The following is a 24,677-nucleotide window of genomic DNA, read 5'->3' as shown; positions in this document are numbered from 1 at the left end:
GGTGCTCTTGTGCAACAAACTCACTTCCAAAAGTAAAAATAGGAACCTGACTTTTTGTGGAATAAGACTTGGTTGATCCTGTGTCATATAAACTCCTTGCAAATATTGTGCAAACAAATCATGATGAATGCTCAATCAACAGACCACCTGGAAGTGTCCTAATTCTCAAAAACAGTATATAAAGTGGCAAACATATGCTTTGACTGTACCACTTTGAACTACAGCTGGGGGGTCGTATAATATGCTAATAGGAGTGAGGGGTAGAACCCATCAATGAAAAGTTAGACCCTCTTCTTTTTGAAATCTAGTTTTCTATGTGCAGATAATTATTTTCTGTGAAGGAGAATTCAATTATGTGAGCTTTGTAAAGCTGTTTTCTGCCAGTTTAAGGCAAAAATTCAATATATTCTTCCTTCTTCCTTCTTCTCTTTTCTTTGAACTTTCACACACACACACACACACACACACACACAGCAGTGTTTGTGTGTGTGTGTGTGTGTGTGTGTGTGTGTGTGTGTGTGTGTGTGGTGGAGGTCATAATGTCCTTGCAGAGGAAAAAGGTTGAATCCACTTCTTGTGGCTGCTTTTGTTTATTTTATTTTAACCCCCCCAGATGCATTAATTGCAACAACACATTTAATGTAACCTGTAGTTTGGTCTTTGCCCTCATCATAGCAGTTAGGGGTTGACATTAATTTGAAACTAATCAATTGGTAACCAAGCACTGTCAGTTATCAAATTACACAAAACACTAAAGGTAAAGGATAAAGGGACCCCTAACCATTAGGTCCAGTCGTGACCGACTCTGGGGTTGCGGCGCTCATCTCACATTATTGGCCCGAGGGAGCCAGCGTACAGCTTCCAGGTCATGTGGCCAGCATGACAAAGCCGCTTCTGGCGAACCAGAGGAGTACACGGAAACGCCGTTTACCTTCCCGCTGTAGTGGTACCTATTTATCTACTTGCACTTTGACGTGCTTTTGAACTGCTACGGTAGGTTGGCAGGAGCTGGGACTGAGCAACGGGAGCTCACCCTTTCGCGGGGATTCAAACCGCCAACCTTCTGATTGGCAAGCCCTAGGTTCTGTGGTTTAACCCACAACGCCACCCGCGTCCCAACACAAAACCCTGGCAGGATGATAATTTACCTTTTCAACCACTGGAAGATTACAATTGTCCCTTAGATTATTTATAGTCCATGACATTTATAACTGACTGTCAATATGTAAAATTCAGACATCTTGAAGTGATGTTGTATGTGTTGAATAATACCTTGTCTGAATGCATGTCTGAATGTGGTAAGAGGATGACATGTAAGCCCTAATGAAAGTATGTAGGACTGCCCTGCCGGCCACACACCTGTTGTTAATCCATCTACCCATCTACCCATCTACCCTGACATCCTTGAATTTGGCTGCATTCCTGAAAGGGTCCTGTACAGCTATATGTGGAAAGAAGCAGCCACATGGTCAGCATTCCTGTGCAATCATAGTTTGAAATCAGGGCCGTCTCAAGCAGGTCGGGTGCCCTGGTGCTGAGGCGCGGAGATTGCTCCGGCGCCCCCGCCCTCACAGCGCGCAGCACGGCTTCCGCCCTGCTTCACCACGCAGCGCCCCCCCCTGCTGGCCTCGCGCCTCCGGGACTACACCTAGAGCCGGGCCTGTTTGAAATCATGGACAGGTGTACAGTTGGAGGTTGGTCACCCTTCACACTGAAAAGGTGAATGCTTTCATCTCACAGGGCATTCCACTACTGATTTGAAAGCTACCATTCTCTAACAAAGGAGAATCTACAAAAAACTGATTAATCAGAACAAGAAGGTTGCTTCTGTTCATTGGAATATGATCAGAGGCAATGGACTCATTATTATTCCTGTAACAGTTATTACAGTCATAGTTTAACTATGCATTAAGTAAGACCAGCGTTTCTCAACTGGTGTTCCGTGGCACAGTAGTGTGCCGTGAGACACTGGCTGGTGTGCCGCCACGTGCAGCGAGGAGAAGGGCGCTGACGGACTTCCGGCGAGGCAAGATGGCACGCGGCACGGCAGCGCGAAGCTCCTGAGAGCGACCAGCGTGCCTGTGCCGCCAGCCTAGCCTCCGGACTGCCAAGCGAGCCCGGCGGATCGACCGGGGAGCCGCTGGAGGCCCCCCCTGCAACCCCACCGGAGCGACAACGAAAGCGCCCGGCCGGAGGATCGCCGGACCCCTGGGCTCCGTGGCAGCCGCGTGGGCATCGGAATCGCCCGGCGGATCAAGCGGGGAGCCGCTAAAGCCCCCCAGCGAGCCCGCCTGCGGCCGGGAAGAGCTCCGAAGCCCGGGACCTCCCTGCCTCGTCGCCGCAGCCGTCGCCACCCCAGCCGCCCCAGGAGAAGAGGAAAAGGAGGGAGCCCCCACCCCAGGTGAGGGAAAAAGGGAAAGATAGGGAGGAGAGGGCCCCTCGCCACCTCCCAACCCAGGTGAGAGTGCCTGGTGGGTCCGCCTGGCTACTGCGCAGCAGTTCTTCAGTGGCATGCTTTACGTCTCCCCTCCAAACTAAACTAAATATAGGGCGGCACAGAGTTGGTGTGCCGCGGGATTTTTTTTCATAGAACAAGTGTGCCGTGGCCCAAAAAAGGTTGAGAAACACTGAGTAAGACCATGAAAGCTTACTCCAGAATCCATTTGTTACTAGAAGTATCACAGGACTCTCTGTTCTTAATAACTCAGACCTCAAAAGTTTAAGTACGCCTCGGTTTGAGTATTTTCAGTTTCAGTACTCCGTGGACCTGTGTGGAATGGATTAATCCCACTTTCAATGGGAAAGTTCGCTTCAGGTTAAGTACGCTTCAGGTTAAGTATGGACTTCTGGAACCAATTACACTCATACCTCGGTTAAGTACACTTCAGGTTGAGTACTCCGCGGACCTGTCTGGAACAGATTAATCTACTTTCCATTACTTTCAATGGGAAAGTTCACTTCAGGTTAAGTACACTTCAGGTTAAGTACAGACTTCCGGAACCAATTGTCTTTGTAAACCGAGGTACCACTGTATTTCATATGTGTTAGTTGCTTTCTTCACAAAAATGACCCAAATAACTTTACAGTAAAATTAATCAAAACAAACACAACCAATGCATTTTAAAAACATATCACTAAAAGACAGGCTTTACAGACCTTGCCCCATTAAACAAATGCCCGAAACCCTTTATAATAAGGGCCAAAAGCCAGACAAAGAGGAAAGTTTGCCTGGCACTTAAAAATAGATAAAGATGAAACCAGGCATGCTTTCCTGGGGATAACCTGTCACAAAGGGCAGGGGGATGGACATAACTGAAAAGTCCTGTTCTCTGGATATAATCCTCCAGACTTCCTGTGCAAGGGGCACACAGGTGGCAGTCACAGAGGTGGTCTTTGAAGTATTATGTTCTACTACAGATATTAATTGACCAAGCAATGCTAAGATGATTGCATTATAAATAATAACTGCTGTTAGTGTCATGGCCATTCCACTTTTTCTGCATACATTTCAGTTATAAATTAATTGTGGCAAACTCTGCCACTTACATTTCATTGCATTCATTTGATACCTTGTATCTTTTTTCTACTTCTGTCTGAGAATAGCAGTTGTGCATTGGAAAGACCATGAAAGCTTACTCCAGAATCCATTTGTTACTAGAAGTATCACAGGACTCTCTGTTCTTAATAACTCAAGACCTCAAAAGCTAAATCATTAGCATAGGTAGTTTGATTACCTGAACAGGGGACCTCAGTCAGCAGAAGGCACTTTAATCTGAAAGAACCAGCATCCTGACAGGTAAAGAGAAAGGAAGGGAGAATAGATTAGAATGATAGATTATCACCAGCTGTGTAGTCATGTGGACTGAAACAATAATTTTAAGCTTTATTGCAGGAACAGCTAGGTAAATGTTTCCTATTCGTATGTAGACAGCCAGAGCAGAATTTACTGTTTTCACTGGAAAGAATTCACTGTCTCTTTCTACAGTAGCTACACATGGGCCCTTTTAATTTTGACAGGAATAGTACTCTGATTGCTTTATCTGACCAGGTGAAAGCAGGAGTCAAGGCCCCCTGAAAATTTTCAGCGAGGTGGTGGTTGCAATGCCAGGCATGCTTGCAAGTCACGGGGTGTCCGCATGGTACATCCGCACACCCTGCGGTATGTGTGCATGGCATGCTGACATTGTGCCGCCCTAGCCCCCTCAATCGCAGGAGCAAGGCAGTGCACAATGTCTAACAAAAAACTAAAATAGCTTAAAGTTATTTATTTATTTATTTTAAAAGCATTACAAAGGAGGTCAACTACAGACTGCTGATAACCTGACTAATTCTAAACAGAGTTTCCTCCAAAACTTTCTATAGCCCATCTGAAAACACAATTCAATTTGCTACTATAAAATAAAATGTCACCAAAAATGCTTTAACAACAAAGGCTGGAGCAAGCACGTATAGCTCTCCTTACAGCCTGGAGCTAGATGTTTTTACTAGGGCAAATCCAATTGAGTCCCTGGATATCTTTACTCTGAGTCAAGTTCCACTGACGTTGAATAGGAATTACTTTCTAGTGAATGTAATTGGGATTGCACTCTTCATTCTATAATGTGTACAGACTGGTAGGCACCATTTTAGTGACTATGTACTCCTCTCCCAGCTGATAAATTCTGCCATAGCTGTCAAGTTCTCCCTTTTTTTAAGGGAAATTCCCTTATGCTAAATAGGCTTCCTCACGAGAAAAGGGAAAACTTGACAGCTATGAATTCTGCCTGTATCCAGTTTTACTCAAATTTATTTTACCATCCATTTCCCATACATTCCCGAACTCTTTTCTCCATAAAAATCAAGCAAAATGTTCTAGTAAAATGTTTTCATAGACAACTTATTGTCAATAGCAGTCTCTGAGCTTTTTTACATTTTTTCAAAAACAATGAATCTATAAGGTCTAAAGTTGCAGATTACATACTCCTTGTTTGTATTCACAAATTCTTTAGATTATCTTCTATGTTTTCCTCCAAAGGAGAAAGGAAGGCTCATATCTTCAGTTTTCTCCATTTCCACATATAGAGACAAAGGTATTGCAAGATGGCTGAAAATCAACTTGTTACACTTTCCAGTATCTGTAAGCAGTCAGGGAATATTAATAGATAAACTTGGAAATGGGTATATCTGACTTCTCAGAGGTAAACACTGTGGCAGGGGAAGATCAGTCTTATGTCCTTTTCCACTAAGTACTAGATAAAATAGTCAAATCAAAGACACAAATCATGGTGTTCTGCTTTGGTTTTAGCTAAGGAGGGAGGGGACAGCCTAGCCTGCAAATGTGCCTTCAACAGCATCTTGATATGTGGAATTTGGCAGATTAAGCCAGCATCATCACTTGGTAATGAGCAACTATAAGTGCTGTTAAAAGCATGAATGTAAAAAGTGGGTGAGTCTAGTTTAAATGGAAGAATTTTCTAGCTGCCATACCTTGTAAACATTTGAAGTTGTTTTTTTCCTGGTAGGGCTCCTGTGTCTTTAACAACTGCTTGGCTGGCAGAAATTTAGCAAGCAAAGCTTTCCCTCTCATTTCATCTCCATACTAGAAAAACCTCACCAACTAAGTTTCTGCCTGCCAGGCAGCAATAATAAGCTTGTCAGAAAAAGTTGTTAGCTTATTAATCTCCTGTACCTTACACAACATCTTTAATTATGTACACAACCACTGTACAATCATAACCTGCATTTTTCCTTCTGTTCTTTTCTAGTTCCCTGTTCCCAACTCAGCCCTAGCCCAAGACTTGCAGCAATACTTTGACCTAGCTCCAAGGTTCAAGAAAGACTCTAATAACTCCTTATCTCAGCCTCTTTCATTTCCCCATATCAACCAGTAACTGCTCAAAGTGGCAGTTACAGTAAGATGGGAGCTGGAATCAGAATGCTTCCAGCAACCAATGACATGTGGCTTATGGTTACATTTCTTTTAGTTCTGACTCTGTTTGTTACCCACATGCTTATATGGCTTGTTTCTTGGACCAAATCAAGGTGCTGGTTTGGGCGTTTAAGCTTTCTACTCTGGAAACAGAATAGAATACTTCCTTATCCCATATGAAATGACCCAATATTAGGCAGAAGAGGGGATTTGGTCTTTACTATGGTTGCCAATATGGTGTTTCCACAAATGAATTACACTAATGGGAGAAGCTACAATTGGTGGACTGCTTTTCCAAGGCCTCATGTAGGGCCTGGTCATGGCACTTAACCCCCCCCCCCCACATTCATGGGATGAAGGTGCATCCTGCACATTTTTGTCAGGTGAGGCTTTTCTAGATGTGCAAAAACTTTAAACAGCAGTGATAACTTCCACAAAATGTGATGGCAGTCACTTCCACAAAATGTGATGGCAGTCACCAGTTTAGGTGGCTTTAAAAGTGGATTAGGCAAATGAAAGAGGATAAGGTTATCATTTGTTACTAATAATGATGGCCATACTCTGTCTCCAGGAACAGATACATGTTAAATGCCAGACGCTGGGGATCATGAGTGGGGTGAGTGCTGTGGTGCTTCCTATAGGCATCTAGTTGGCCACTCTGAGAACAAGATACTGGACTAGACAAGCTTTTTGCTTGATCCTGCCAGGCTCTTTTTACGTTTCTTTACAAAGTTATTGAAAAATGGCACCAACCAAATTTCTTCGAGTTTGATAAATGATAAAAGCTGAGAGCCCTGCAAGAAAAGCAGTGTTGGTAGCCCAATGAGATTTTTTGTGTGGCAGAAAGGCCCTATCCCGCCTGGTGGACTTCTTGTGAGTGTTTTCTTTAATTTGTCATTAATAGTACATTAGAGGTAGATTTATACTGGACCATCCATACATCATTCCTTTTTATTACTTCTGTGAGGCTTCCCCAGAGTTACCATATTGTTCTAAATTGGGAGGGGGGACAGACTCCCCATATTTCTACATTTATTAAAGGGGTAGAATTTAGCTGTTTTTAGAAGTATGATTCCAGGCCAGTGAAAAATATAGGCTGAACCAGTTCTCCTGTTCAGGAGATGTCTGTTAGTGATGTCATCAAGAACTAAGGATACTGAAAACTGGGCCATTGAAGAACAAATGACCATACAGTTCCTGCCCCCCCCCCGTTGTGTGTTAGTTAACGGAAGAAAATAGGAGAGTTGAGAGAGGGAGGTAGCCAGGGTAACAGAGGAGTGTGATGTCACACAGGAAAAATGCATGCTTTTGAAATTTAGAGGTGATGTGAAGGCAGGAACCATTTTGGCAGGCTGGGAGAGAGGCATGGAGATGCCTAGGAATCCATTGTTGGGATGCTGTGAAGCTGGGCTCCTCCTGAGATGTGAATGCTATGAAATCTTTCTCTATTGAAGTCTTCCAGTGTAAATATGTGTAAATAAATCATATTTCAAAGACACTGCAGACGTTGCTATATCTCATTTTCTCCAAAGGAACACAGACTCTGGTTGAGTGCCAAGACTCCTTGGAATATTGTGCACTGCTTGGCAGAGATTGGGGTGGCAGTAAGATTATTATTGCTATCTGGAGAGGCACTCTTATGCTACTGCAACAAAAGCAGAACAAGAACCTCCCTGGAACATTTGTGGTATGAAAAGCTTTTTAGCAAGAAACTATGGGCCATGCACCTATTGCAAACAAAACCATATGGCCACCCCCAATTTTTTGAACATACTTTTTATTAATTTTACAAAGTACAAAAAAAACAAAAAAACGGTACATACTTAAACCCCTTTTCCACCTCCTTCCTACCCACCCACATGGGTCCTCCCCTGCCACAGAAGTATCCCATGTATGTGAACAGTCAGAGATGGTCCATTTTATGCTTGGATTTCTGTCCTCCCCCCCCTCCCCTGACCCCAAAGCCCCCCCCTGCCACCAGGGAGCTCCAGCAAACCAGGGCAGTACGCAGGAGGACATCCATCCAACCATCTATTATCATACCAAAAAAAGAGAAAAATAGATATAGGAAAAAAGGGAAAAAAGAAAGAGCGAAAAAAGAAAGAAAAAAACAATACAAAACAGAAAAATTTTCTTGCATTCATAGTTGTAAAACCATATTTTGTGGGCTTCCCCTCCCCCCCCTTCCCCGGTTTTCATCCCTTTTTTATCATCTGCAACAGTTTCTTACTTTATAAAAATACACCTTTGTATCTTATACAACTTATAAATCAATTGTTAGCATTTTCATCTAATATTCAAATCACTGAAAAATCAAACTCCCATTTTCTCTTCCCGTGCCTAATTTTTTTCCCCTCCCTCTATAAGCCTCCATATTTTCACATTTTCCGAAATCCATTCACTTTTAAAACTATAACTATTCTCAATTTAACCTTACATCCCCGATTACCGGCTCCACCCCCCCCCCAATCCAGCAAATTCCAAAGTCAGCAGACCAGTTATAAACCTGTTAATCCATCCTTATAATCCTTATAATCACAACATCACTTTCCCTTCACCCCACCCCCTGTTTACAGTCTTTTGCCATCCAGGCCACCATACAGGACCCCTGGATTTCTTCTCTTCTCTGCATATTTTTTCCTTCTTCCCTGTGGGTGTTCTGGAATTCCAATAATACCAATCGTGCCCCCCTCAAAAGCAGGGCACTCCATCCAACTTTTTGTAGAGTAGAGTCATCATTTTTTCCGTGGTGTGCTTCATTTTGTGTTGAATCATCACAGTCCTCATCCTCATCTTTTCCTTCCCCATCATTGTTATTCTCACATTCATCTTTTTCAGTGTCAAAAGCTTCATCTCCTAAAAAATCATATTCCGCCATCACCTCCTGGAATTTTTGCTGTAACACTTGCCGTCGTGTCTCCTCTTGACATAGCTCTATTCTTGTTTCCCACATTAAGGTCAAAACAGACCGCTGGAACTCAGGGGAACACTTTTTTGTTGACATATTTCAGTCCTGCCAAGGTCAAAACTTGTCACGTGGGGTGGAATATGATCACAGTTTATTTTCTCGACTCCATTTTAACAAGCTGGCTGCATTCTTCAAGTCTTATTAACAATAAAGTTCGAACTCACATTTCACAAGCACTTAAATCAAAAAAGAAATTCCACAAAGTCCAGAAATACAAAGTGAAGTAAAAATTGACTTATAAATCCTGATCAACTCACTGGGTTGTCTGGGCTGCCGGCTCCCAAGGGAAAGAAAGGTTTTTCTTAGGCTTACCTCTTGCTGCAGGGCAGTCATAAACCACAGTCTCTCTCCCCTTTTCACCCTGCATCAAAGGGGAGATTCTCTTTGATGCCTTTGAGGGATCCTTTTGAATTACAAATCTTCTGTTTATGGCATCGGGTTTCTATTTACTGTCTCTTTGTTACCGTGGGGGGGGTGGCTTCCTCTTTTCTCCCCTCTCTCCCAAATCCAAATTGTTTTATAATCCAAATCGTGAGGTTACTTACAGTCTTTTCCAATCGTTTTATTTTCGGAAGAATCCAGCGCTCTCCGCCTTCGGCTTGAAGCTTCTCCCTGCTAGAATAACGTTGCCGCTCAAAATGGCCCCCGCGACTTCTACCCTCCTCACTCCGGAGCTCTTATTAGAGCTAGCCGAAGAGTTGGGGAGTCCGGATTGGGTCTGTGCTGAGCAAATTGCCCTCGGGACGCCCTTCCCGAGGTTCTAAGGGGCGCAGCGTCGCTCTCGCTGCCCTCCCCACTCCTAGCAGAGACGGGCCGTCTCGGAGACGAGACGAAACCCCGCCGATCGACGCTGGCGCTGAACCCGGAAGCCGCCACCCCCAATTTTTTGAAGGAGCAAATTGTATTGAAAGCATGGTTGTAAAAAAGTGTCCTGATAACATAATGAACACAAGTATGAATACTTAAGAAAAAGGGCCCAAAGAGTGTTTTTCATCATCCATCAACAATTTAGCTGAAAGTAGTATTAACATGGCAATTGGAGCAAAAAAATCATAACGCCAGATACAAATGATGATGTGGTGGGGGAGACCCGGCCAGATGGGCGGGGTATAAATAATAAATTATTATTATTATTATTATTATTATTATTATTATTATCATCATCATCATCATTATTATGTGTATATTGTGTTAATTGAAAGCGGAATTTCAACTAGTGTGGTTGTTCTTATCACCATATGACAAATGCATTTGCAGGAGATCTGTCCTTTGTTGCATCTTGCTGCCTTATTTAAACCTTGGAGATGCTTTATTGTTGTAGCCTTTCTCTGCAGAGAAGCCTTTACAGCACTGTGTGGATATCATGTAACTCACTAAAAACCTATATCATGTGATTTGAGTAAATAAGTGAGATGGGGAAGACAGGACTGCAGTGATTATTTTTTTAAGGGAAGGGAATAATGTGAAGCCATTAGTTCTACTCTACCTGATAATGATTGTGTCAGCTGCTGGATTATGACCAATTTGAGAGCTGTGGACATGTTACAAATAGAAATCCTTATCAGATTATTTATGTGTTACATTTACTTACATCAGGGGTCCCCAAACTAAGGCCCGGGAGCCAGATGCAGCCCAATCGCCTTCTAAATCTGGCCCACGGACGGTCTGGGAATCAGCATGTTTTTACATGAGTAGACTGTGTCCTTTTATTTAAAATGCATCTCTGGGTTATTTGTGGGGCATAGGAATTCGTTCATTTTTTTCCCAAATATAGTCCGCCCCCCCACATGGTCTGAGGGACAGTGGACCGGCCCCCTGCTGAAAAAGTTTGCTGACCCCTGACTTACATTATATCCCACTTTTAAGGATACGAATATTTCCAAAGCAGCTTTCATAACATCAGTGAAAATACATTAATCCAATAACAAAAACATAAGTCATGAGGATCTTTCCCATAGGGTATAGGGATGGACAATTTTTAAAAATTCAGTTTCTCTGTTTCTCCTTTTTCCAATGTTAAGTTTAGTTCTACACATTTCCACATCAGTTTCTAAATTCTTTTTGTTTAGACCTCATGAAAATTCATCAGCATTTTAGTGGGAATTTCTCCTAATATACATTTTAATGCAATTTTGCCTAATATTAGCTTTTTGCAAAGCAGTTTCCCTTAACAGAATGCACTTGCTATTTTCATGAGTACTGTATATACATTTTTATGCATACTTCACCTTGGTATACATTACTTTGGTGAAGAACTGCATTGCAAAATTCAGAGAAGTGTCAATTTTGAAGGATGGCTGTGTTTCATTTTGAAATTGCTTTGGAAAGTGTGAATTAGGTAGGTTTCCTTTAAATGCAAATTTCTCTCCTATCCCTACCAGAGGGTCCTTAGTGGTGGATGATGTCTTCTTTGTTTACCTCTATCTCTATCTTCCCACAGGACAGTTGTTTGTAGATAGCCCTCTGTGGAGAACCCAAATAAAGTAGACTCCTAGGCTGTGCTTGCCTTTCTGCCTCTCTTTCTCTCCTGTGAAAGGGGAGAGAAAAGTCCAGGTGGCACAGCTTAGATATCTTCCTCTCTCTCCTGGAATCGTTCAATTTGTGGTAGATGTAGCTAGCAGCTGAAATGGTAAAGGCTTAAGAACCATAGCTGCCAAGTTTTCACTTTTCTCGCGAGGAAGCCTATTCAGCATAAGGGAAAATCCCTGTAAAAAAGGGATAACTTGGCAGCTATGTTAAGAACATAGATTATATGACAAAAGGGGGAAAGGATTTATATTTTTTTGCCAAAGTTTAAAGAACAACTTGATAAAATATATAAAAATATGCCATAAAAAGACAGTGTGCAATTCCTCACAAGTGCCACTGAGATCAAGGAGGTTCAAGCGATGAAGGATAAAACACATAAAAATGTAATCTAGATCAAAGTAATGTAATTGCCGGTTTCAAAGTAAAAAAAGCTATAATTTTTGGTGAAGGTTGTAAAAGTCTCAGTTAAAGACAAGGCTCTGGACACATCATTTTGTTTATTAGGTTTTTTAAAAAACAGGAAGGCATAGTTTTTAAGAAATGGTAAACTATCACGTATGGTGTCATAGGTCAACTGAGCAGGACATTATGCTGACATTTAGCATTAGCTAGAACAGACATGCTGTTGCTTTAAATTGGCTTAGCTTCATTAAACTCTATAGAACTATAATATTTTGTGCCAACTATTTTACAACAGCCAGGTTGCTGTTATGGGAGAATACACCATATTTTCCATTCCAAGAAAAACTGTAAAAATTTCACAGATAACAAGTCTCTTGCATTCTAAATATCTTTCCTGCATAAGGGCAAATTAAAGAAAAAATATAGTAACAATTTTTTGGTGGCGCCTATAAAACATGATTTGTGTTTTATGTATTGTCTCAGTAACAAAAAAGAGGCTAACAAATAACATTCCTAGAGTTGTGCTGACATCAACTAATGATGATGACAGGTGAGAAATATAAAATTAAGAGCTAACTGCAACTATAAAACATATCCTGTCAAGTATGCCTTTGCACTGTCTTGGCCTCCTAAGAGATTTGGTGGTTTTATGTGCAGTTCTCTCTTACTTTGTGTTACAGCTCTTGTTTAGTCGTGTCCGACTCTTCGTGACCCCATGGACCATAGCACGCCAGGCACTCCTGTCTTCCACTGCCTCCCGCAGTTTGGTCAAACTCATGTTCGTAGCTTCGAGAACACTGTCCAACCATCTCATCCTCTGTCGCCCCCTTCTCCTTGTGCCCTCCATCTTTCCCAGCATCAGGGTCTTTTCCAGGGAGTCTTCTCTGTGTTACAGCAAGGGTCGTCATTATTCCAGTAAAGAGCTCTGTTTCCTCCTTGATAGAGAATGAAATTCCTACAGTAAGATTACCACCACAGCTGGGTGGAAATTTCAAATGCCTGTATCTATATCAAGATAGACAGATAGATAGATATTCTAGCTTGGGTGGGGGGAGAGAACTTAGAAGCTGAACAGAGAAAACATGCAGATGCCCTGTAAAAGTGAATGAACAGAGAAGGCTCTTCCACAGTCAGTGCTCAAGGTGGAAGCAGTCTGAGGACTCTTCCACCTTGAGGACAAGAAGTGTTGAAATTTCATAATCATTCATTCCATCATCTACAAATGGGCAGAACCTGCTCTAGATGCCCGCACAAAGGAGAGCAATTAAGTAAAATGACTGTCAGGGTTGAGTACTGCTTCTTACCAACATACTTCTGTTTGGAAGTGGGTGGTAGACAAAATACATCTTATGAGTCAGATGCAATATTCTGTGGGTTGCCACACGATGCAGAAAAGAAAAAATAACAATAACATTGCAATCCCAGTGCAGTGGGTGATAACCTTATGAATCCCTCTGCTGTGCTCTTTGAAATTCTGAGTCATTGCTTTGAGGCTGAGATTGGCATTTGACCAAATTGTAGGAGAGAAGAAAGGGGGGGCACCAATAATCTGGAAACAAAGACAGTTTTCTCTTGGCAAAACAAGGCATCTTTTATCCAGGTATGTTCCATGTAGACTAGAAGAATTATGTTCTTTATTTTTATTTTTTCATTTGTCCAAGAGTTTGTATAGTATTGCTCTGTATAGCTTTAAGGATTGCCCCCCCCCCCACTGTCTAGCAGCTCCTATGGCTCTGCTGTCACTTACCCTGAAATACACTGCAGTGCTTGTCAGGCTTTCTGTTTGCAGATGTATGATAAGCCAAGTAGTGAGCTATAATAGCTGCACTGAACTTCTAAACTTTGGGAGAATTGCCTACACACTGGTTCAGCACTTGAACGGCAACTGATTGTATTCTGAATAGGTGAGTGTTGTAGCATTGCACCTTTAAAAATCTTTTGACACAAATTACCATTCAGTTGAGTTCTGTGACTGAAACAGACTAGCTGGTTTTTTCTAAGGCAAGTGAGAACATATAGTGCACACATGTACTAAGGAAGTGTCACTCATTAGCTGAGTTGACAGTACTCTTGTTAAAGTTACAAAAAACTTTAAACTCCTGATGTGTCAGTTTTTGTTCGTTCATTCAATATACAGAAAGAAAAAACCAAAGTGGCTTTACACATTGCTTTGTACTAAAATTCTGTATGTGTAGTTATTCCATCTAGTTTTGTTAAGAGAAAGATTTATTAGGAATTACGGCACCTAATAATATTCTTTCTGTCTCAAGTGCATACAAAAATATGCTCTTACAATTTAAGATTTTATATATTCTGTGCAAACTGGACCAAGAAGATTCAAATTCTGAAATCAATAAATTATAGAAATTAGGTATTTCTGCACATAACCAAATTTTGTACAGTTTATTGTACAGCTCTGAAGATCTAGTTAGCTAAGGAACCCAGAATTTATGTGCAAGACTAGTGGGATGATATTGACAAAATATTCAAAATACTGACTTCATATTTCAAATGTATGCACGCTTGGGAGTAAATCCCACTGAAATCAATAATCGTGTAGGTTCTGGCTATGTGAACATTGGCAAAATATGTGCCTGTCTATAGCACTTGTAATTTGCAGGGCATTGGAAGATGTCAAAAGGTATTCACTACCTTTGCAACATTATTGGAATTGGTTTATAAAGCAGAATCTCTCTGGGCCTGAGGTAACACAGATTAAAAACAATTGGGATCTCTCCACTAGTTGTATAGTTATTTTTAAAGGTCTATATTTAATCAAGGAAGGAAATATAACACATGTTGCATCTCTTTAGTTTTTGTGTCGACTTCTAAGGCACTTTATGAAGCATTCAATATTAAGACTTTATACTGTATGTTAAGTTATACCCTTTATGTTGATTTATTGTTATGAAAAAGCTCACATTTTATTGAGTTTTCACAGTTTTGCCTTTAAGAAACTAACTTTTTACTTACTAGTAAAAAGGTAAAAGTCCCACTTAGTTCAATAGCAGTTACTTCCTAGTAAGCATGCACAGAGCTGTACTATAACTATATTAATGTATTTTGCGATAGGCTGACACAAGTCCCTTCAAGGCTGTTCTACCCAAATAACTGGGTTTTATATGATGGCCCAGTTATTGATTTATTGGCTCCAGTTGGAAGAGCAACCAACTGGGCTAAAGGCTCTGTTTGAGAAATAACACTCTGAAAGAGGTTAGTAAAGGCCATGTCAAATAAGTAATCAAGTAGGAGAATTAATTAAAGTCATACATGGCAATAATTCAATGATGCTACCCAGCTTTTCTAGGTGTGGATTCACAATCAAATGATAAATAGTTCAATATCTTTTTCTAATCATGGTACAGGATGTTAACACTTATGAATCCATATCCAGGAGAATCTGAGAACAGATGTTCCCGTAGTTCAGCACATGAGAAAAATATCACATAAGTGAAAGTCTGAGATGCCATTTTTTGTTAACTGAGGAGGACTGAGCCAAATGTTAGTATTTACCAAAAGTGATGTAACACTTGTCTACGTGACAAAAATAAATACACCAGCGGGATAAGGAGGCTGTCAGAATCAGAGTATAAAATAATATTGTTGAGATAAGTGAATGAGAGATAAAGGCCATATCTATATATGCTAAACAGGATTTCTCCCAAATATCTCTGAGGTTGCAACATTATGGTTTATATGTCTTTTGATCATGTCTGACGTGAAGAATTATATTTCTGCATAAGTTTACTTGCTCACCTTATAATTATGTTCTTGCCTCCCATGGTAAACTGGTTGGAAATAATGTCTGGTTGCAAGCTGGCATTATTGTAGTAATGTTGGGTACTTATATGTGGCAGTATGACTGTAGGCTGGTCCAAGCAAGCAAGAAACAGCAGCAGTACTGGGATCATAGCTGCCAAGTTTTCCCTTTTCTCGCGAGGAAGCCTATTCAGCATAAAAGAAAATCCCTTTAAAAAAGGGATAACTTGGCAGCTATGACTGGGATAGGGGTCCCTACTAATGTGAATGGGGCCATAGAGGGACAACACAACAATATGCATCTACAACTATTTCACAAAAGTGTTGTTTGGATTATTTCTAAGGTGTGGTGCAAGGAAGGGCAGCAATTACAGAGAATGGACTTAGTGCAGATGGAGACTTAGTTGGAAAAACCATATATCTACCAGGAGAGATTACAAATAAGGCTACAATCCTAACCCTACTTACTTTGGAGTAAGCCCCGCTTGCCTCAGGAGGACTTCTTTCTGAGTAGATATGGTTAGGATTGCACTGTAAATCTATTATTTTATAAAGTCCGGAGCTCAGCAATTCTCACTTTGGCTCAAGAATATAATTCCGACACTTGCAAGTTTCCATCTTCTACCTTCTGAAGTTAGTGTGTTGTTGTTGTTGTTGTTGTTGTTGTTGTTGTTGTTGTTGTTGTTGTTGTTGTGCTGAAACGAATGCACCTGATCTTATGGCCAATGGTAGTGCATCTTTTTTTTGCATTCATGTCCCAGTTTTAGTCCCCAGCATCTCCAGATAGGGGTGGGAAAGACCGTTTCCTGCAACCTTGGATAGATAATTCCAGTCATTGTAGACAATACTGAGCTAGATTAACCAATGGCACTGTCTATGTATATCCAATGGCACTGTCTATGTATAAGTGTACTGTAGTTGCATTCATTTGGAACCCTGATGAATATGTTTTGTCTTTTTTATTGTCTTAGCCTTCCTGCTGCTTTCTCATCCTCTCAATCTGGCTTTAGCTTGTAAATTTCTTGGCGTAATTAAGCATATATGCTTAGCTTTATAGATACCATGATTGCTGATACAACTACATAATAAATTATTTTCCTTTTGCTCCCAGGGAAAAAATGTCAGCAGCCATGCCATACATGAAAATGAAAATTGATCCACGGAACCTGCAGATTCAGACACATACTGTGGAGAAGTTACTGGAACCTCTCATTATTCAGGTAAATTAGAAATAGGAAAGGTGTGTTATGGAACTATTAAATGAAACTAGGAATTTTTTTGAGATGGTTCATGTGATATTTTATGAGAGTTCAGAAAAATCAGTTGAGCAAAATATTGACTCAGGATAGCTGTATATGCATTTTCCACTGCATAAAGTGTGAACTCATGCCTACCAAAAATAAGGATTATGAACTTAGTGTGTAAACCACAATTTGTGCACACAGTGAAGATATCAAGGGTTGCCATATTTTGAAGAGCAAAAAAGAGGATACATTTGCCGACTTCTTCATTTATCTATGGATTGCTATGACAACTCTCATTTTCCATACCCATGAAAAAGAGGACATGTGGGCTAGAATATGTGAATGTTAGGGGAGGAGGCTGAACCTCCTCTTTTGGCCTGTTAGAAATCTGTTTCCTACTGAGAACAGTGCAAGGGCTTGCAGGTAGGCAATGACTCAATACAGACTAGGTTATAGGAGACCCAAACCTCCTCTCTGCAAAACTATTGAACTGGTATGTGAACAAAAGGCAAGATAGAGGCTTGTGTGTAATTTGTGCTTTCCTCTGTGTATTTGTGAGTTCAAGGAGACTTGTGCTATTTTAGGCCTAGACTTTGTCAGAGAGTATGCTTTGCAAATGTTTCAGAACTATGGCCAGAGTTAAGTTTTGAAGCTGACAGGCTCTGGTTTTAGTGTTGGGGATGCATAAAGTGACTTCTGCTGAACTGTAATAATTTAGGTTCAGCAGCCAGGGGCGTAGCAAGGTGGGAGCGGGCCACTCCCAGCTCCATGTTTTGGGGGGCAGCATGAGCGGCGCCAGCGGCACCCCGCTATGTAGCGTGCATGTGCAGCGTCACTACGTAATGATGCATGTGTCATACATAGTGACGCATGTGTAGTACGTAGCGATGCATGCATCGTACGTAGTGACGCTGCGCATGCACGCTACGTAGCGACGCCCCACCCCCGGGTGCACGTCATGTTTGCCGCTCCGGATGCCCGAGTGGCTTCCAGCGGCACTGTCAACAGCTAAGCTGAATCTCTTCTGTTTAGATAGCTCTCTATTCATAAATTTTAGCCTTTTTACATATTCCTTAGTACTCACATAAAAGCTTGATTTTTCCTGAACCTAAAACTTCCCACTGGCATATGTATAGGTAAATCAGTTAGCTAGTTTACACAGATGCCTACCCTCTGATATATTTCAATAATTTCATTCCATTTATTCCATGTAATAACTTTCACAATGGCCTCTACTTGCAGTAAATTCTTTCAATTGATTACACATGTTTCCCCTGGTAATTGCATTTTTTTATTATTGTAACTATATCATATGCCCTTCATCATTTTCTTAATTCTCACTTAGCCAAGTCATGAATATTTTTCTCTCTCTTTTCCTGAGTTGTCTTAACTTTGTTGTCTGAACTTCACTTTCTTGTGGTTCTGTGAATGTGATCCAATTTTCTAATCCAATTTTCTAGATCCAATCTGTATAATCCCTGTTCCTTGTTTATTTGTAGGTAAAGATTAATTTTGAAACTGTTTCTCTCATTTCCTTTTTTACAAGCAGAAAATAAAGTTGCAGTATTAAACTAAAGTATGAAGATTATAGAAACTAAATACTAAACTGCTGCCCATTTTATTTGTATTATTCATCAGTGAGATAAAAGTTTACTAGGTGCTATTGGTGTATAAATGGTTCAAGCAGATAAATAAACTATTAGGTTTGAAGTGACCACTTTGCTTCTTTTGCACTGCCCTTTAACCTAGCCATTTTTAGTCAGAGGTTCATACTGAGTTAGGAGAACTCTCTCCTACTGTTAATTTATGTCTCCATTCCATGCAGGTCAACTTGATAATCCAAAAATTCTTGGTGGATTTGGTTTATGGAAGTTTTCTTTCTTTTTCTTTTCCCCAAACTCTGAGCTGTACTTAGTTCTAGTATGACAGGCACTTTTAGCCAGAGTTTTCTGTGTGTTCCCCCTAGTTTGTTTTAAAAATTTAAACCGTGATGAATTTGTTACAAGTTATTTTCCCCTAAACCTAATACTAGTGAATGAGGCATATTTCTCTCAGCATTCCTTGTGTTTTCAGACAGATGTATGTGGCCAGCAGGCTGTCTCACTTCTTCTTACAACTTCCATGGAGTGCCCCAAACCAGAAGGCAAATAAATGCTCTGAGCTATGTGACAGCATTTCAAAAGCACGTCAAAATGCAAGTAGATAAATAGGTACCGCTCCAAGTGGGAAGGTAAACGGCGTTTCCATGCGCTGCTCTGGTTTCTCCAGAAGCGGCTTTGTCATGCTGGCCACATGACCCAGAAGCTGTACGCCGGCTCCCTCGGCCAATAACGCGAGATGAGCACCGCAACCCCAGAGTCGGTCACAACTGGACCTAATGGTCAGGGGTCCCTTTACCTTTACCTATGTGGCAATATAAGGTCTGTCCTATGTGGATATCACTTCTGTATAAGAAGCAGCATGTATACAATCATCTTTCATTGCAAGTACTGTATAAGCTGTGAAAAGATGTGACCAATATCGGTAAAAGAGAAAAAAAGAAAAAAAATGTCATTTTATCATTTATCAAGCTCTATATTCTCTGTTCTACATGTCAGTGACACAGCTAGCAGAGATTAGCTCTCCCTTCATTGTTTACTTCCTCCACCAGGCTCTACCAAAATTTCTTTAACATCTTGTAAACATCTGATTTTGCAGGAAGGTGGAAGGGCTTTCTCTACTGCCCCATCTTCTCAGTGTCACCTATAAGTGGTATTATATAGCTGCACTATCGAAATAACTGATTTGATTATATTTGCCACAGACCGCCTACCCCTAATCTTGCCCCTCTGTGGTCCAGTTGCTAGAATGTTAATTTAGAGCTGGGGGTTTGTGTTCCCATGTGATTTTGGGTAGATTTAGTCAGATATTCTTTCCTTAAAAGAAGAAGAAGAAGAAGAATAGTAGTAGTTTGGATTTGATATCCCGCTTTATCACTACCCTAAGGAGTCTCAAAGCGGCTAACAATCTCCTTTCCCTTCCTCCCCACAACAAACACTCTGTGAGGTGAGTGAGGCTGAGAGACTTCAAAGAAGTGTGACTAGCCCAAGGTCACCCAGCAGCTGCATGTGGAGGAGCCGGGAATCGAACCTGGTTCACCAGATTATGAGTCCATTGCTCCTACCCACTATAAAACACTGGCCCTCAGATGCAGTCCCCTGCAGTGACAGAAACTGCTGGTCAATAATAGTGACTGCACAGAACATTTGCATGGGTTACCACATAAGTAGAGATGGCTGGGATAGCCTGTGTGGATGAGAAATGCAATGTTAGAATTGGGACTAAGATATGCTAATCCAGTTTTAAATTGTATTCTTTGCACAAAATGGTAATCCTTTACATCTGAAGCAATTTCATATTTAACAATGTGGTATTAGGTATGTAAAGCTCTGTAGTAACCGTTCATCTGCTTATTGTGCTGCTAAAATTTAATGCTACCTTTTTCTGAATTTATACAACAATTCTGCTAATGTGGAACACTACCCCTAATGCCCTTCATTACAGAAAAAACCATTTTGGGAATGAGGTGACTGAGAGGGGGTTGATGGATGTTTAACCCTCTCTAATCCAGTATTTCCTTGTGGGACCCAGGTGGCGCCGTGGGTTAAACCACAGAGTCTAGGGCTTGCTGATCAGAAGGTTGGCGGTTAGAATCCCTGCAATGGGGTGAGTTCCCATTGCTCGGTCCCAGCTCCTGCCCACCTAGCAGTTTGAAAGCACATCAAAGTGCAAGTAGATAAATAGGGACTGCTCCGGCGGGAAGGTAAACGGCGTTTCCGTGCGCTGTTCTGGTTCGCCAGAAACAGCTTTGTCATGCTGACCACATGACCCGGAAGCTGTCTGCAGACAAATGCTGGCTCCCTCGGCCTATAGAGCGAGATGAGCGCCGTAACCCCAGAGTCGGACACGACTGGACCTGATGGTCAGGGGCCCCTTTACCTTTACCTTTAATCCAGTATTTCCTTGTTCTAAATTATACTACTAGGCTCCCTTCTGAAAAGTTTTATACAGGTGTTTCTCTTCATAAATGGAATAAACTTCATTTAAGGCAGCTAGATTGTTGAATGTTTTCATGAAACAGCTCTGATACTGTTTGCAGATCCAAATATAGCACAATGACTCAATAGGCAAGAATTTTTTAGACTGCCCATCTTTTTATAACAAAATTTAAAAAATCCTTCTGGTAGCACCTTAAAGGGACCCTGACCATTAGGTCCAGTTGTGACCGACTCTGGGGTTGCGGCGCTCATCTCGCGTTATTGGCCGAGGGAGCCGGCGTACAGCTTCCAGGTCATGTGGCCAGCATGACAAAGGCGCTTCTGGCGAACCAGAGCAGCACACGGAAATGCCGTTTACCTTCCCGCTGTAGCGGTACCTATTTATCTACTTGCACTTTGACGTGCTTTTGAACTGCTAGGTTGGCAGGAGCTGGGACTGAGCAACGGGAGCTCACCCCGTTGCAGGGATTCGAACCGCCAACCTTCTGATCGGCAAGCCCTAGGCTCAGTGGTTTAACCCACAGCGCCACCTAAGTTTGTCTTGGTATGAACTTTTGTGTGCATACACACTTTTTCAAATATGCTTCTTCAGATCTTTTTGTAGATGCTGAAAAAACACAATAAAGCTCATTCATTGTGGCAGAAAATAATTCTGCATCCAGGCATGAATCAATTGTGATTTGTCCAATTAGACTTTGGGGATGTCCATCACATGGAATAAATTTTGCTCACTTGTTGCTTTCCATCATTTATTGTTGAATGCCATTATACTTTCCAGCCATATTGGCTACATTGTCACGTGATTGCCCTCTACATTGACTGAATTCCGTGAATTCCCCACATTATTCATTGTGATCCATAAGCATGCATTTTTATTGTCTCTGAAATCACTAGTAGCATGAATAATTGGTGTATCTGTGTCTGCAATGCTAGGGTCTTCGCTTTAAGACTACAATGAGCTTGAACTGCTTCTTTTGGTGTAAATAACTATCTTGTGACATGTTCCTTCAATGCCTTGTGCTAATTCTTTGGCTATAGGTCCTGTCACTTCATTGTCATTTTCTCCACAAGTTTTTGTGCTTGTAGTGGTACTAACCGACAACAAAATAAAAAAATTCCTTCAGTAGCACCTTAAAGACCAACTAAGTTTATATTTTGGTATGAGCTTTCGTGTGCATGCACACTTCTTCAGATACACTAGAAACAGAAGTGTCAGACCCTATATATATACAGAGGGTGGTGGGGGTGGGTGGGAATGGGAGATGGGCTGATGGGAGTGGTAAACCTGTAGATGGGTGTTAATGGCTGCTGATGGCTGCAATTAGTCCTGGGCTGAGGTGCTAAAGAAAGCTTGATCATGCATAATGAGATAAGAATCCGATATCTCATTCATGGAAGCACCTGGGATGAATAGAGATATCGGATTCTTATCTCATTATGCATGATCAAGCTTTCTTTAGCACCTCAGCCCAGGACTAATTGCAGCCATCAGCAGCCATTAACACCCATCTACAGGTTTACCACTCCCATCAGCCCATCTCCCATTCCCACCCACCCCCACCACCCTCTGTATATATATAGGGTCTGACACTTCTGTTTCTAGTGTATCTGAAGAAGTGTGCATGCACACGAAAGCTCATACCAAAATATAAACTTAGTTGGTCTTTAAGGTGCTACTGAAGGAATTTTTTTATTTTGCTTCGACTCAGACCAACACGGCTACCTACCTGTAACCGACAACAGTTCTCCTTGAAGTTATTGGGAGGCTGTGTTTTGTGTACAGGTGAAATCGGAAAATTAGAATATCGTTGAAAAGTGCATTTGTTTCAGTAACGCAACTTAAAAGGTGAAACCAATATATGAGATAGATGCGTGACATGCAAAGCAAGATATGTCAAGCCTTTATTTGTTGTAATTGTAATTATTTTTCGTTAGGCGGGTCAATTATAAATGGAATGTAATTAATGAAATGTAATAGCGATGTTTAAAACTATTTGTTTTATTACTGTGGAATTTCCAAAAGAAAGCATTTGTAAAAATTAAAATAAAATAATAAATAATAAGTTGCATTACTGAAATAAATGCACTTTTAGATGATATTCTAATTTTCCGAGTTTCACCTGTATAAACTGCTTATTCTTCTGTCTGCTCTGACTGCACAGTGTGGACTACTTGATTTTCTTCTGTTTGTAAACATGAATGTTCTGTATCTGAGGGATTATGCAGGGGTGTTTCTGCCTACTGTACAAAGTTATATGGCAAGAGTGGTTTTCTCTTTCTGTTCTTTTTGTCACTTTCATTTACTAGCAGTGATCTGTTTCATAGCTTTTATTATTTGATTCTGAGTAGCTTTAAAGCAGGGGTCAGCAAACTTTTTCATCAGGGAGCCAGTCCACTGTCCCTCAGACCTTGTGGGGGGCCGGACTATATTTTGAAGGGGGAAAAATGAACCAATTCCTATGCACACTGGGAAGAATGGGGCGGGGGAAGGGCAGCCATGATAAAATAAAATAGTGTGCATTAGAACGGGGTGGGGAAGGGTCCTCAACAGAAAAGCTCACCCACCAGCATGCTGCTCATCCTCCCGCCACACCCCAAAACACACACACACAGACCAACAATCGCCCCTTGGAGAAAAGGGCGGTAAGTACAATATGCAGAGAACGGCTGAGGTGAAGGAGGGATGGCAGCTCTGGAGAAGCGGTACTGGGGGCGGGGGAGCTGGAAGAAGAGGCGAGGGGGGCAAGTAGTCTTCCTTCCCACCCCTCCAGCCCCAGCCGCCTTCTTGGTTTGCCGCCTGCCTCATTCGCTGAAGGGCTGGTGGCGGTGGCGCGAAACAGGCTTCCTCCCCACTCAGAGAAAGAGGGCACTGCACTTACCTTCCTAGGGGCTGCTGCTGCTGCTGCCGCCGCCACCACCACCACCACCACCGCTTCTTCTTGTGAAGCAGGTAGGCAGAGTGAGCTCATTGGTTCTGCTCTCTGGCCCACAGGAGCATCATGGTGGCGGGGGTGGCAGGAGGAAGAGGCCAAGCGGTGGTGGATCTGCCAATCAAACACCGCACCTAGTTTACTTCAGCGCGGTTCGGGGACGTCTCTGCCAATCAAACGTGCTGAGGTAAACCAGGCACGGTGTGTGATTGGCAGAGCCACTGCTGCTTGGCTTCTTCCTCCCGTTGCCATCGCGGGGAGTCTTGGCTTCATGGCGGGTTCTTAAATGGCCAGGCGGGCTGGATTTAGTACCCAGACTGGCCTGATCCAGCCCGGGGGCCGTAGTTTGCTGACCCCTGCTTTAAAGCTTCCACAAACCTTACCAAACAGTAAGTACACACTTGTGTAACTGTTATACAGTCATAGACTCATATGCCACATGTTTAATGTTACTAAGCAACTGGGCTTAGATAGTAAAATCTGAATTAAAAAAATGGCAGGAGGACAAGCCCCCCCCCTGATTATGAGGCCCTGGGCTGCAGCCTGCTCAGCCTATATGTAAATCTGGCACTGTAGCCACTCATTGGACTTGTATACTTATATGTAACATGCCATGCCTAGCTATACCCGTGTTTCTCTGAAAATAAGACACCGTCTTATATTTATTTTTCCTCAAAAAAACATACTATGGCTTATTTTCAGGGTGTGTCTTATTCCCCCCCTCCTCCTGCCACAGCCAGCATTGCTGGAGCGCCTATCACTATGTCTTATTTTCGGGGCATGGCTTATATTCCTTGAATGCTTAAAAATCCTGCTATGGCTTATTTTATGACTACGTCTTATTTTTGGAGAAACAGGATAAATGTAAATCAGACAAACTTACACTGAAGCAGCTTAAAT

The 24,677-nt window shown here is 41.8% G+C and overlaps 1 protein-coding gene across 1 annotated transcript in view; it reads left to right on the top strand.

Moving 5' to 3' along the window:
- Positions 1-13,651: 13,651 nt before the first annotated feature.
- The window catches only part of CTNNA3 (catenin alpha 3), a 544,761-nt gene continuing 533,735 nt past the window's right edge, over positions 13,652-24,677 (top strand). The window contains exons 1-2 of the mRNA XM_035137674.3: positions 13,652-13,711; positions 16,678-16,786. Of these exons, the coding sequence (XP_034993565.3) occupies positions 16,685-16,786 (102 nt within the window). The 5' untranslated portion in view covers positions 13,652-13,711; positions 16,678-16,684. The remainder of the gene's footprint in view (positions 13,712-16,677; positions 16,787-24,677) is intronic.

This window comes from Zootoca vivipara, chromosome 5 (assembly GCF_965207765.1).
Source record: "Zootoca vivipara chromosome 5, rZooViv2.hap1.1, whole genome shotgun sequence".
Lineage (NCBI taxonomy): Eukaryota > Metazoa > Chordata > Lepidosauria > Squamata > Lacertidae > Zootoca > Zootoca vivipara.
The sequence above is the reverse complement of the archived record's forward strand: the minus strand, read 5'-3'. Positions and strand labels throughout refer to the sequence as shown.